This window comes from Tetrao urogallus, assembly GCF_951394365.1.
Source record: "Tetrao urogallus genome assembly, chromosome: 1".
Classification (NCBI taxonomy): domain Eukaryota; kingdom Metazoa; phylum Chordata; class Aves; order Galliformes; family Phasianidae; genus Tetrao; species Tetrao urogallus.
In genome coordinates this window covers 71,089,859-71,103,639 of record NC_136813.1, presented here as the reverse complement: position 1 = coordinate 71,103,639, position 13,781 = coordinate 71,089,859, and the positions used below count along the sequence as shown (strand labels likewise).

Below are 13,781 nucleotides of genomic sequence, written 5' to 3'. Positions count from 1 at the left end.
CTGCCTTAGCAGGAACACCTAGATTAGGTCACACACGAATGTGTCCAGGCAGGTTCTGAATGTCTCCAGAGAGGGAGACCCCACAACCTCTCTGGGCAGCCCGTTCCGCTGTTCTGTTACATTCACCATAGAGAAGTTTTTTTTTCTAGTATTAATGTATTCATTTTTGATCAGATGCGGTGGAGTCTCCTTAACATCTCTGACACGTGCCTCTAGTGGACAGGAAAGCTCTCTGGAGAGGTTGTCTGGGCAGCAGATGGGGGCCTCAGTGCCTCCCGGCATGGAGTCCCCAGTCACTAAGACAACGCCGGGCAACGGTGCCCAGCAGCTGCTCCCTGGCAGGGGCTCTCCATCACCTGCTGAGGTCATTCCCTGCGTCAGCATGGAACCGGAACCCCAGAGCCGATTGCATCACACAAACGTGCTGTGTTTGAGGGCCTGCAGGGTTGCCCTGGGGACCTGTCTGGTCACCAGCCCGGGCCGTGTCATTCATTCTCTGTGAGGTGACACTGCAGTGTGGTGTCACAGTGGCTGCGTCATCCACCCTTGTGGAGCGGTGGGAGCGGTGGCTCAGTCCGCTTGTGGGACCCGCAGGAAGTGGAACCAGAGAGAGCTTTGCGTCTATCTGGAGGCATCCTGCTATCATGGAGAGGCTGAGAGCCCTTCGAAGTGAGTCCCTCCACCTCTCTGGACACCACGATGCTGCCCGAGCACACGTGTGCCTCCAGTGTCTGTTTAGGACGTGCCAGCAGCACTGTCCTTGCTCTGCCCAGTGCAGCTGCCCACCGTGGTTTCCCCAGCACCCCAGCAAGGAGAAAGCTCCCTCCCCTGTCCCCACCAACCACACGCAGCCTCGCGCTGTGGAGCTGGAGGAGCGTTCCTCCCACAGCTGGCCGGGTGCTCGGCCCTGGCTCCAAGCAACACCTGCAGCAGCTGCTCTGCTCTTTCCTTCCAGGTCTCTTTGCTTGTGTGGGCTGCGTGCCCAGGCGTACGCGTTGCAGGGAGAGAAGCAGGGTGTCAAGCCCTGCCCCTACCTGCGCCGCGACCTTACAGCTTCAGCGCCTGCAAGATCAGGAGGTGAGTTGGGGACATCCAACCACCAACCCTTGCCCTCCTGGCCCAGGGCCACGGTGCCGTGGGTGCCAGGCCCGGCAGCACATCCACAGAGCGATGGGTGGCAGCGGGCAAAGCGAGCGTGACTGATCCTTGTCCCCAGGGTGACCGAGCGCAGGCGTACTGTGAGCTGGAGAGCGCCCTGTGCCAAGACAGCAGCCGCCCGCCGTGCGGAGTGGTGAACCGGCTGCTGGCAGAGGTGTCCCGGGACCTGACGGCAGCCCAGGTGAGGGCTCACTCCCAAGGGCAAAGGGAACCGCCTGCCCACGCTGGTGTTCTGCTGGCGGATGGTGGGGGCTTAGCTCTTCCAAGGGCCTCAGGCAGTCTCCTGGGCCGCGTGTCACCAGTGACTCTCTTCCAGGGCGTGACCAGCAATGTCAAGACAGCTGCCAGCAATGTCCTGGTGGCTCTGGCTCGGACGCACTTCACCTTGGTGATGGCTGAGCTCCAGAGCCACCTGAAGGCCACGGGGGACGTGTGCAAGGAGTTGGTGCTCATCACCCTGAGCAAACTCTTCAGCACCTATGGTAGAGTACCCTCAACCTCCTGACACCTATGACAACCGGGAAAGGGGCCTCTGCCCTCTGAGTGTGATCTGCACTGAGCTGGGGGCTGCAGGGCTGCTGTCCACCTACCTTGCTGCCGGGGCTCTGACTGTGGCCCTCTCCTTCCTCTCTGCAGCTCCACAGTGCATCCCCTTTGTGTGGCTGATGCTGGCAGGCCTGCGCAGTGTGGTGGGCCAGGTGAAGAGTGGCCAGATCCTGCGCATCGCTTGTGCTGGTGAGTGCCGGCCCCAGAGCAGCCCTGCTGCAGACTCTCACAGACTCCGTTTTCTCTCACTCTCTTAAAACAAAAACAAAAACAAAAAAACAAAACAAAACAAAACAAAATTATTATTTTGTTTTTTCAGTTGTGAAACAGTGGCTGGATGGAGTCAAGAATTACTTGTCCTCAGGAATTCAATGCCCCTGGACTGCCACGGAGAAAAAGCAGAGCTATGAAAACCTTCACGAGCTGCTCTTCTCTGTGGTGTGGAACTGGCAAGACTGCCAGGAGGAACAGGTGAGCACTGCTGCATTCCCAGCCCAGGATGGCAGCAGGGGCACCCATGTTGGCAGCTCTGTCTGTGCCCAGTGGGCTGAGAGCTGAGGGGTGATGAGAGGGAGTGGGCTGGCTCTGCAAAGGGCCCTGAAGTGGCTGTGTGCCAGGGAGCAGCTGCATGTCACAGCATTGTGGCAGGAAGAGCTGGGGATGAGGGTATGGGGAAAAGCTGCCTGCTCTCCAGAGCAAGCCCATCTCCTGCTGGGCGTGGGGGTGTGGGGAAGGGGAAGGGAAAGGGAAAGCCCTCTGTGTAGGAAGGGCAGACCTTCAGTCTTTGATGCCGGGCCTCTGCCATCCTCTCCAGGACAAACAGGCCATCCTTGGGGCTGTGGCTGCCATGTTGGAGGTTCTCCTGCAAGAGGAGCAGCACCAAGAGCAGGTCTGGGAGCAGCTCCTCTGGCTCGTTCACCCATGTCAGGAGATCCAAGACACCTGCAGGGTGGCCAAGGTGAGAGACATTGCGCAGGGCTCAGGGTAGACGTGGGGCCCGTGCAAATGCCACGAGGGGTCAGGGGGATGCAGAGAGGAGGTGGGGAGCCCTTGGAGAAAGAAGGAATGGGTGTTCAAGGGAGGTCTGAGGCTTCCTGAGCTCTTCAGTCAGAGAAGGAACAACCCAGACAGGAGCCAGGAGGGAACCAAGAATCACTGGGGCTCATCTCCTGCGGATGGGAAGCTTCACCACCACTGTGGGGCTCTGAGTGCCTGAGGAGCTCTATGCTAACAACTGGGGGGACCACATCCAGTTGCATCTGATGGGGGAGAAGTGGGCTGCTGGGTGGGAAACGCCTGCAAATGATGCCCAAACACGGCTCGATTGAGAGCAGAGAGACTCTCTTGGTGCCGCTGGGAGGTGGGGGATAAACAAGAACGCCTGTGCAGGAGCTTCTCCCTGCAGAGAAACAATTGGGAAACAGTTTCTCCACTCGCAAGTGGCTAGATGTGGCTTCATCCCTTTCTTCCTCTCCTGCTCTCTTGCAGAGCCTCACTATCTTCCTGGAGGCCTTAGGGGGCATTGAGTCTGTAATCCCAGGGGACAAGTTTCTGGACGTCACCAGTGCCGTGTTCTACCAGGTAAGGGGAGCCTATCCTTGCGCCCACAGCAGTTTCCCTTGTGGCTAAGTCTCAGGAGGACTGCAAAGCTCCGAGCCCCTGAATAAGGCGGCTCAGCCTTAGCTCCTGCATGCTCAAGGCTGCTCTAGAGCCATGCATGTACTCTCGGGGATGCTGTGGGGTGGGCTGGGTTTTGTCTGCCTGTCCTCATCCCGAGAGTGCCCAGGGAGACGAGAGCGGGCAGCAAGGTGTCTTTTCCGTCCTCAGTGCTGATGTGATTTTCTCAAATGGACCTTGTTCCCACAGCTCTATGACGACAGCAAGCAGCACAGCGAGGCTGGTCGTGCACAGCTGACCCACTGCATCATGCTGCAGGGTAAGGAGAGGAGCCTTGGCCATGCTTGGCTGTGCCCTGGCCAAAACCTCTCTCACAAACCTCAGGAATGGGCGTGAGGTTCTTGCTAACATAGCGTGGGATTTCCTCCCTGCAGCCCGGATCTGCCCAGAGGAAACCATCCTGTTTCTGCAGTCGCAGCTGGGCGATGACTGGGAGCCTGGATGCGTGGCAGCCCTGGGTCTGCTGGGTGCTCTGGCTCGCTCTGATGGTCAGTACCACGGGTTGGTCAGTACCACGCCTTGGGACTGCCAGGGCTCCCTTCTGCCATCTGCGTTGTGGCTCCGCTCATGCTTCTGTGCATCTCTTGCAGAGCCCATGATGACGGAGATGCTGCCCCAGGTCGTCGAGGCTGTGCAGCGTCTGTGCAGCGACCCCAGCACCCGGGTGAGCTGGTTTGGGAAAAGAAAGCGCTGTTGGGGTGGTGATGCTGCTGCCAGCACGGGCAGGGCTGGGGTGACTAGAGAGGTGCTGGGGCATTGGCCACACGGTCACGATGGCTCCTGTGGGGAGAGCAGGCAGAGTGGAGCGGGCAGGTCCCTGTGCTGTGCATGGAAAGCGCACAGCCTGGTGCTAAGGCCTGGCCCTCACCTCAGTAGCTAAAGCCTCTCCACTGCTCTTGCTGTCTCTGCTCATGCCCAAAGGGCTGCCCCGACGAGCAGGTGGCTTCCCTTTGCCTTCTGACCAGGAAAATCACCCATAATTGACCCCTTGCAGGTGAGGACGGCTATTCTGTATTTCATCAAGGATCTGCTCAGTTCTAGCACCCGGAGCTGCTCAGCCTGGGATGTGGTGGGGCACATCTTCAGGGAGTTCAGCCGCGCCACAGGAAGAAGGGTAAGGGCAGTGGGCAGCATCTTCCTTTGGAAGACCCGTGCTGCTCAGAGGCTGGTATACAGAAGCACCGCTGAGGCCACACCTGAGCCTCCTGAGAGGCTCCTGAGAACTGAGCATAACCAGTGTTTCAACACCACTGTTGTGCAGACAGCCGGAGACCTTTCTGCCCGGGAAGCCCAGGAAGAAGGAGCTCTCCAGGAGCTGTGCATGGACATCCTGGGATCACTGGACGTCTCTGTGAGAGGGATGTCCAAAGTAAGTCACGCTCTGCCCTGCTGCTGCTCCCTGCCTTTGCACCATGTGTTCCTCGTCCCATTCCAAGACCCCAGGTCTCTCCTCTGAAGCACACAGGACTCAGGGAAATTCACAGAGTCCTCTTCCTCTCTGAGCGGAAGCAGGAATGCTGACCTGCTCAATTGTCTCGTTCCCTACAGCTCCTGTGGCCGCGGCTGCTGTTGTTTGTGGTGCCAGCGCAGTACACAGGCATGCTGATCCCAGTCTCCCGCTGTGTCTGTGCCCTGGCTGAGAGAGAGGAGCTGACAGGACGGCGCATAGAACATCTGGATCGCCATTTCGTCAGCTCCATGTTTCAAGGTAGGAGCAAAAACTCCCCCAGGGAGCTCTGCTGACCTGTGGTAGCACCCAGAAGGGACAGCGGAGGTGTGCACGGCTGGGCATGCAGTGTCTTGGGGTCTTACTCAGCACTTTTTCCTCTTTGCAGGCCCACTGCTGACGCCCCAGACACTGCTGGCACGACTGCTGGTGAGTAGATGCTCCAGAGGCCGGTTCTACGAGCAGCCAGGAGGAAGCAGCATGGCCATGGGCAAAGCTGTTGGCTGCTCCTTGCTTGCCAGAGAAGAGCCAAGCTGCTTCCATCCTGGAGGGAAGCCGTTGCTCTTGCTGCAGAAGTGACCCTGCTTTTTCTTGCTCTCACTCAGGTGGTGGCAGGCAGCCCTGTTGCAGGCAGCAAACTCCAAGCTGCTGCCTTACTGCTGATGAAAAACCTCCACAGCAGGTTCCACAGGGCTGTGGGGGCCATGTGGGCTACTGAGATCCCCCTGCTGCTGCAGTGTCTTGAAGGTAAAGTACTGGAGGGGAGGAAGAGGCAGAGGCAGGGAAGGGAAGGGGGGGAGTGAAAATGCAGCTCTGTAGCATGGCAGAGGGGAAGCACTGCCTGCAGCCCAATTCTTGCTCTGCTGCTGTTCCCATTCCTGGGAGTCAGCACTGAGGCCCAGGGACCTATCCCACCAGAGATCTGCCCATTCCAGGACATGGATGGGCCCTTCACGTCCCCTCAGACAGCAGCCTTGGAGCACTTAGTTCCGTGTTGCTGTGGAGGCAGTGTTTGTGGGGAGGGACAGGTCATTGTGGAGGGGGTGCAGGTCCCAGCTTAGCAGTGTCAAGTGCCCAGGCCAAGCCAGGTTTGCAGCAGCTCTTCTTCTGTGCCTTGGTCCCAAGTAAGGGTCTTTGTCTTCCTATTGCTGTGCAGGGAAAGATGAGAGCTTCCCGGACACTGCCGAGTTTGAGCGCCGTCTGCTAAAGGTACAGCATTGCCGGGAGGCGCGGTGCAGAGAAGTGCTTGCCTGCCCCAAGTAGCCCCGCTCCCACGTGAGCCGCTGTGGGGCAGGAACAGCCTCTCAAGCGCTGCTGCGGAGCGGCCGCACGCCTTTGTGGCGCTGCCTCTTCCGCTCTGTCCCAAGCCCAGGGGGGTCTTAGGAGAAGAGGGCAGGCGGCTTTAATGGAGGGAACGCTGGGGGAGCTGGGAGAGGGACTGTTCTTCCAGGCACCTCTCCCCAGAGGGCTGCAGCAACTTGGGAGTGAGGGAAGAGGCAAAGGGCAAGGGAACATTGTCTTCTCCTGTTCTCCAACAGTTCCTGAAGGCGTCGCTGGACACAATCGAGGAGAATGCATGGATCGAGGCCCTGAGCTGTGAGCTGAGCCAGCGGCTGAGCAGCTCTGCCAGCAGCTCTGCAGAAAAGGTGAGTTCCCCCCGGCTCTACCCAGCGGTGCAGCTGCAGGTGTCCAGCTGGGGCTGGGGCTGCGGCTGGTGCTCTGCCCACGTGGGATGCTGATGCTGCTTCCCAGTCTGTGCCCCCCAAAGGGCCTTTCCCTGCAATCTGCCCGCGGATGGCTAAAGCTCGGCCCCGCAGCTGCTCTCAGCAACCGCCAGGGAGCGTGGCTCCTTCCCACCTGGCCCTCCCCCAGCACGTTAAGCTGCTGCCACATCTCAGCTTCTTCCTTCCCTTCCCATGCAGTCGTTCCTGTACAAGGCTCTGGGCACGGTGCTGGGATCCTGTAAGGGAGTCCTCCACGTCCAGGAGAAGCTGCTGCAGCACCTGGAGGAGGCAAATGCAGAGGAGCCACGTGAGGCCCAGGTGAGCTCTCCTCTCCTCCAGCTCCTGTGAGCATCCCCGCTCTGGCCGTGGGGCAGAGGCCTTCTCCTGGCCCTGCTCCAGGCCTTTCAACCTCCGCACTGCTGCCATTTTGCTCAGGAGAGGACCTGTAGATTCAGGCCTGTGCCAACGGCCCCTTGTTCTTTTGTGCAGGGAATCATCTCTCTTCTCAGCCATGCTGCTGAGAACAACTTCCACACAGTCCTGGCCACGCTCACCATGTTTGCGTCCAGGCTGTGCAAAGGCCGCAATGCCAGGATTTCCAGGCGCAAGAAGGTAAAGCGTTACGGGTTTCCATCTTGGCATTCTTCGGCCTTATTTTCCCTGCAGCTCCTGCCTTGGGAGCCCAGGTGCATCGCGGGGCACTGGGGGCCGTTAGCGAGTGTCTCAAGGCATTTCTTCCCACACAGATGGAGCTGGACAGCACGAGAGCTCATGCCACACGCAGCGCTCTCATGCTCGCCCACGGCAGCGTGGCACTGCGTGCCTCCAAGCAACAGCTGCTCGCCCACCTGGAGGGAGACATCATGGGCAACGTCCTGATGCTCTACAGCTGCAGCTGTCGGGTGAGAGCTCAAAGCGTGCCAGGGTGTCAGGGTGCCCAGCTGCAGCCTCTCCACATGGGGGGATGCTGAGATGGGCCTTCCCTTTCCAAAGGTCCCTCGGGGAACTGTTTGTGCCCAGATAAAGATCCAAGCCCTTCCCTTAGTGTTGTCCCCACGTGTGTCCCTTGCAGCCCTTGTCCCTTCCCGCAGTTCAAAGAATGTTCTTCTCTCTTGCTCCTCAGGACTTGCAGAACAACCTCGCGCTGGTGCAGAGCATCACCGACTGCAGCTCTGCCTACCAAGCTGTGGGTGATTCTGCAAGCTTTAACCCCTCCCTGAAGGGAAAGCTGCTGGAGATCCTGATGGTGAGTGCCTAGAGACAGGGCTGTCTGCAGAGGAGTTCTGGGCTGCGCCACAAGGCTCGCTTCCCTGGGGGCATGCAGGTCTCCAGCTGGTGGGGACTTGGGTGCTGGCAGGCAGCGGCTGGGCAGCGGGCTGGGTGCACCAGCTGCTGCATCCTGCAGCGCTTCCATGGGAAAGTGATGGGGCTGGTGTGTGGCAGTTGTGCCTGTTTCGGGGCCGGGTGGAACAGCTCTTGTGTGCCCCTTGCCCACTTTGACACTGTCTCTCTGGGACTTGCAGGACCTGATGAAGAAGTATTACTCGGGCATGCCTGTCTCCCCAGTGCCTCTCAAGGTGGTTCTGGCCCTGGAGCAGTTGAGGTAAGGGCTGAGGTTGCAAGTCAGGATGGTGATCCCCATTTTGGGTAGCTCCTGAGGGCCCGGGGGGGCCAGGGGGGGAGGAGCCACATCGACAGGAGAGACGGCTGGGCTGTTGTGCCCAGCAAAGCTGAGGTTCTGGGCAGGGAGAAAGGCCCTGGTGCTCCTGTCCCCTGGCAGGGAAGAGAGGGAGAGCTGGGGTCTCCTTCCCTCCAGAGCGGGAGGTGGTTCACTGCTGCCGGGGAGGAGGTGGGCGCTGCTGGAACTGAAGGCAGTGCTCAGCAGCATGAGCTGGGTGGGGGTATTGGCTTTGTAGCTGTCAATTAGGAGAAACTCAGATGTTGTCTGAACCAGTCTGGAGAGGTAAAGACCCTTTCTGATTTCTCTTCCTGTTTTCCTCCTCTCAGCAAGCTGAAGCCCTCTTCTGAAAGCAAGGACTTGCGTGAGATGTTGGTCCTGTGCTGCAAGAACATCGTGACACACCCTTCAGCAGAGATGATGCTGAAGATCAGGAAGTCACAGCAAGCAGCACAGTACCTGCAGGTAACCTGCCGTAACTTTCCCGGCCACCTCTCGGTCGGAACCCTACCTCAGCACACACAACCTCTGCTCTGGCAGCAGCCGTGATGCTACACGTCACTCCCCTCTTCTGCTTTCAGCTTCAGCAAACGTCACTGAGAGCTCTGGGCCGGCTCATGGTGGTCCTGCTGGAGACAGAGCCCAGCGGCGGCTTCTTTCAGAACATAGTCCATGTGAGTATGCGTGGGGCAAGGGAGAAAGCATGGTGCCTGTCAATAGCGGGGGCAGAGATCTGGGGACTGAGAGGAGGATCAGAGGGGGAGAAATCTCCTGCTGACGTGCCAGCTCACTGCGAGCTGAAATGGGCAGAGAAATGGGCCCTGCAGGGGGAAAGCAGGAGCCTGTCCCTGGCCGGCCACAGCTCCCAGCTCCCAGCTCAGGAGGCAGGAGTGACTGCAGAGAGCGGGGCAGCAGTGCCGGTGCTCTGTGAGGCAGGAGGCCACATGGAGCAACAGGGCAGGCCTTAAGGGAAAGTGCTGGGAAAGGAGGGACAGGGAGAGGGGCGGCAGGAAGGGAAAGAAAAGACATCCTCAGTGAGACAGATGCTCTACCCCAGGTCCTGCAGAAATCGATGGTATCAAGCAACGTGTGGGAGCGCAAGAGGGCCCTGCAGACCTGCTCCCAGCTGCTGTCTGTTTGTGAAGAGCTTCAAGTGAGTAAAGAGCCCCACCGCATGCCGCCTGCTCCCTCCCCAGCACCCCTGAGCTGGAAGGCGAGCTCTGCCCAGCTGTGCATGCTGTGTCACGGTGGGAAGGCACAGATGGGAGAAGCTGGGGAGAGCTGGGGCCGTCTACAGCTTTGTTCCTGCCTCTCACCCCTGCAGAGAGGAGATGCCTGTGAGCACTTTGGCTCCTTGGTGGGATTGCTGGCGCCTCTGACGTGTGACCCCATGCCTGCATCCCGCCAGCTGGCCGTCACCTGTCTGAGCTCCCTTCTGCGAATCCAAGGTGAGTGGAGCAGGCGTGCTCCAGCCCTCTGCCCTCTGCCGTAGCACTACCAGAGCCCCACGGGCTGGGCCCTCTTGACAGGAGGGAGAGGCACCGTGCACAGCTCTCTTCTTGTCCCCATCCTGTCCTCTGTCTTTCCCCCATGGAAAGCAGTTTCATTTCCAGAAGCATGACTTCCCTTTTCTCCCTGTGCTCTTTCCAGCCAAAGCGACCAACACAGACATTGAGACGGGTGACATCGGGAGCCTGTGCGAGGGGCTGCATGCCTGCAGCATCGCCTCTCAGCTCCAGACCACATCCAAAATGGCCATGGTATGTGGACCCAAGAAGGGGTGGTGTGATCTCTGTGTGTAGGCTTCTGCACGACCCTGTGCTGCTCCCAACCTCTCACACTGTTTCCAAAATGAGCTGTTACCCTGAGTCCTGTTTTCTCAGCAAGTAGCAGGAGGCTCTGAGCTACGTCTGGCCTTCAGGCACCCAGTGCAAGGAGCTGACTCCATGATGTGCGTTTGTGTGTGTGAGTGCACTTGCATGCATGTGTGATTGTGGCTGCTGGGAGGTAGGCTTTGCATGTAAGCAAACACCATGGGTGCAGAAGCTGAGAGAAGGCTCAACCGCCTTCCGTATAAACAGCAGGGTACAGACAGCTGCAGCAGAGCAGTGATGAGATCTCTCCCGCTTCTCATTTCTCTGCAGATCGTGTGCAGGAACTTCCCCCTAGAACGCACCGTTGACTTCATGACTGCCATCAAGGAGACGATCCGGAAAGCCAACGGAGTGCGTGTGCGTGCTGCTGGGAAGTGGATGACCACCTTCCTGCAGATGCACGGGAAGGACATCAGTTGGAACGTAAGAGACTTTCTCCCACGTGTCTTGGACTTTTGCTGGCTGTTGCACTATGACTTGTGCCGTTTGCCCCGTGTGCTCAGGGCATGGAGACCAGGGTAGCTGGCATGAAATTCAGGCTTAGGACTTGGCAGCATGTCAAGGGACAGGCACTGCTCATGCGCTGAATGTCCATGGTTGGGCCCTGCAGAGTGCAGGATGCAGCAAGTCATTCTTTCTCCCCTGCTTCTCTCAGGTGCCTCCGATCCTCTACATCCTGCGCAGCATCACATCGTTTGCGCAGCAGAGCACGTTCCTGCCCTTCCTGTGCCAGGCGGTGGTCATCCTCACCCGCTGTCACACTGAGGCCGTGATGAGCAACTTCTCCCGGCCGCTTGGGCCAACGGACAGGTACTGGCACTCCCGCCTTTGCTGTTGCTGCAGAGGAATGTAGGGAGGAGGCAGCTTTTCTTTGTTGTGAATAGTCTCAAGTTGCGACTCTACTTTTTCTAGTGAGACATGGAGGAGAATAAGAGAATTTTGTCTTCAGCGATGGAGCCAATAGAAAAAAGAAGAAAGGATAAGAAAGGAAGGGAGGAGAGGAAAGGAGCAGGGAAGGAAAAAGGGAATGAAAAGGGAAATTTGAAAGGAGAAAAGGAGAAAAGGAGAAAAGGAGAAAAGGAGAAAAGAAGAGAAGAGAACGAGAAAAGAGAAGATGAGCTTAAAAATTGTACTATTTATTATAAATAAATATATACATACATACATACATAAATACATAAATAAATAGTAGGGGTTTTTTTTACCAAGTCTTTATTTTAACAGCTGCTGTCTCTTCTCCATACCAGTTACAGAATCACAGTCACCAAATGTCAGGGATTGGAAGAAACCTCAAAAGCTCATCTAATCTAATCCCCCTGCTGGGAACACCTAGATTAGGTCACACACGAATGTGTCCAGGCAGGTTTTGAATGTCTCCACAGAGGGAGACCCCACAACCTCTCTGGACAGCCCGTTCCAATATTCTGTTACCATCACCATGACGTTTTTTTTCTAGCATTCATGTGGAACCTCTTATGTTCCAGCTTGTACCCATTGCCCTTATCCTGTCACTGGATGTCACTGAGAAAAGCCTGGCTCCATCCTCCTGACAGACATCCTTGACATATTTATAAGCGTTCATTAGGTCACCTCTCAGTCTCCTCCAAGCCAAAGCTTTGTAAGAGATTATTCTGTTAACTTCTGTGTCTCAAAGCTTGCTGGGGACACAGATGGACTTGCTCAAGTCCCGAGCAAGGATTGTGAAATCCTTTGTCTGAAGGACACAGATGAACAAGTCCAGGCAAGTCCTGGGCAAAGGTTGTGAGATCCTTTGTCTGGGGGACGCAGATGGGCAAGGCCAGGGGCAACCAGAGCGAGATGAGCTGCAGCTAAATAGCTGAGAAGTGCTCCTTTGTGTGGACCTATCTCAGGATGATGGCCATCTCAGGGGGTACTCAATGACTCTTGCTCAAGGCCCATCCTTGTCACCTAGGCAGGAGAACAAGGAGGATAAAAGAGGAACTGAAAGCCATGAGGATGGGTTTCTGACAATTCAGATTCCTCACGAAGAATGGAGGTTTCTGACAACAGATTCCTCACGAAGAATGGAGGTTTCTGACAACAGATTCCTCATGAAGAAGAAAAGGGATTCCTGACGATTGAGGTGACTCCTGCATACTGTCAAACTCTCCAAAGCTTCCTCAGACTTTCCTCGTAAGGGAGATGCTCTGGTCCCTTCATCATCTTTGTGGCTCTGTGCTGGACTCTCTCAAGCATTTCCCTGTCCTTCTTGAACAGAGGGGCCCAGAACTGGACACAATACTCCAGATGCGGTCTCACCAGGGCTGAGTAGAGAAGCAGGATAACCTCTTTTGACCTCCTAACCATGCCCCTTCTAGTATGTGCCAGGGTGCCATTGGCCTTCTTGGCCACAAGGGCAGAGTGCTGGCTCATGGTCACCCTGCTGTCCACCAGGACCCGCAGGTCCCTTTCCCCTACGCTGCTCTCCAACAGGTCAGTCCCTAACCTATGCTGGTATGTGGGGTCGTTCAGAGCAATTTAAATCCAGGCCACAGGCAGAGCTGCCAGCTGCTGCAGCTGGGCTGGAAATCTGCTCCTGCTGGTGTTCGCCATAGGGAATTAGGCCAAGGGAACAGCACTGGGAGGTCAGTCTCCAAATCCAGTGTTTAAAGGGAGCTTTCTTTACACTCATTTTCACACATGCCTATTTGTGTGCCTTCATGCCATTGCAGAGCTCACCTGGCTGCATTTCCACATGCAAATAATTGGTATGCGTGCTTTCGGTGCTTGTGTATGCACGTGCATACATACACACTGACGGGAGGAGAGGCGTTGCATTAAGCTGACTGCATCTACGTTTGAAGCAGATTTGATAATGACCCTAAATATGGACCCAAGTGTTTCTTCTGCTGCTAATTGACCAAATGGATTTCATATTTGTATTTGCGGTATTTGTCACCACAAAATGCCAAGGAATCCTCAAGTTTGATAGTGCCCCTCTCCTTACTCACTCAGCTGCAGCCCCTTACACAATACTTTGTCTGTCTGATTTACACCGAATTCCTGACAGGACCAACATACACCCTGTGTATTCACAGTTTCACTAAATGTCAGGGATTGGAAGGGAACTTGAAAGATCATCCAGTCCAATCCCCCTGCCTTAGCAGGAACACCTAGATTAGGTCACACACGAATGTGTCCAGGCAGGTTCTGAATGTCTCCAGAGAGGGAGACCCCAGAACCTCTCTGGGCAGCCCGTTCCGCTGTTCTGTTACATTCACCATAGAGAAGTTTTTTTTTCTAGTATTAATGTATTCATTTTTGATCAGATGCGGTGGAGTCTCCTTAACATCTCTGACACGTGCCTCTAGTGGACAGGAAAGCTCTCTGGAGAGGTTGTCTGGGCAGCAGATGGGGGCCTCAGTGCCTCCCGGCATGGAGTCCCCAGTCACTAAGACAACGCCGGGCAACGGTGCCCAGCAGCTGCTCCCTGGCAGGGGCTCTCCATCACCTGCTGAGGTCATTCCCTGCGTCAGCATGGAACCGGAACCCCAGAGCCGACTGCATCACACAAACGTGCTGTGTTTGAGGGCCTGCAGGGTTGCCCTGGGGACCTGTCTGGTCACCAGCCCGGGCCGTGTCATTCATTCTCTGTGAGGTGACACTGCAGTGTGGTGTCACAGTGGCTGCGTCATCCACCCTTGTGTCAGGGGTGG

General features: G+C 56.8%; 1 protein-coding gene across 1 annotated transcript; it reads left to right on the top strand.

Moving 5' to 3' along the window:
• Positions 1–644: 644 nt before the first annotated feature.
• On the top strand, positions 645–13,722 carry LOC306955016 (maestro heat-like repeat-containing protein family member 2B; the record flags this gene model as incomplete). The annotated part of the gene is made up of 31 exons (XM_079546245.1): positions 645–669; positions 956–1,077; positions 1,217–1,339; positions 1,475–1,640; positions 1,795–1,893; positions 2,024–2,175; positions 2,519–2,662; positions 3,193–3,285; positions 3,571–3,640; positions 3,756–3,869; positions 3,972–4,045; positions 4,376–4,495; positions 4,643–4,750; positions 4,930–5,089; positions 5,217–5,257; positions 5,434–5,575; positions 5,985–6,037; positions 6,367–6,474; positions 6,751–6,870; positions 7,042–7,164; positions 7,299–7,454; positions 7,676–7,798; positions 8,076–8,155; positions 8,560–8,695; positions 8,812–8,904; positions 9,297–9,383; positions 9,555–9,678; positions 9,881–9,990; positions 10,375–10,527; positions 10,760–10,914; positions 13,395–13,722. 31 exons carry the CDS (start codon positions 645–647, stop codon positions 13,720–13,722), a joined length of 3,702 nt encoding a protein of 1,233 aa, XP_079402371.1.
• Positions 13,723–13,781: the final 59 nt, after the last annotated feature.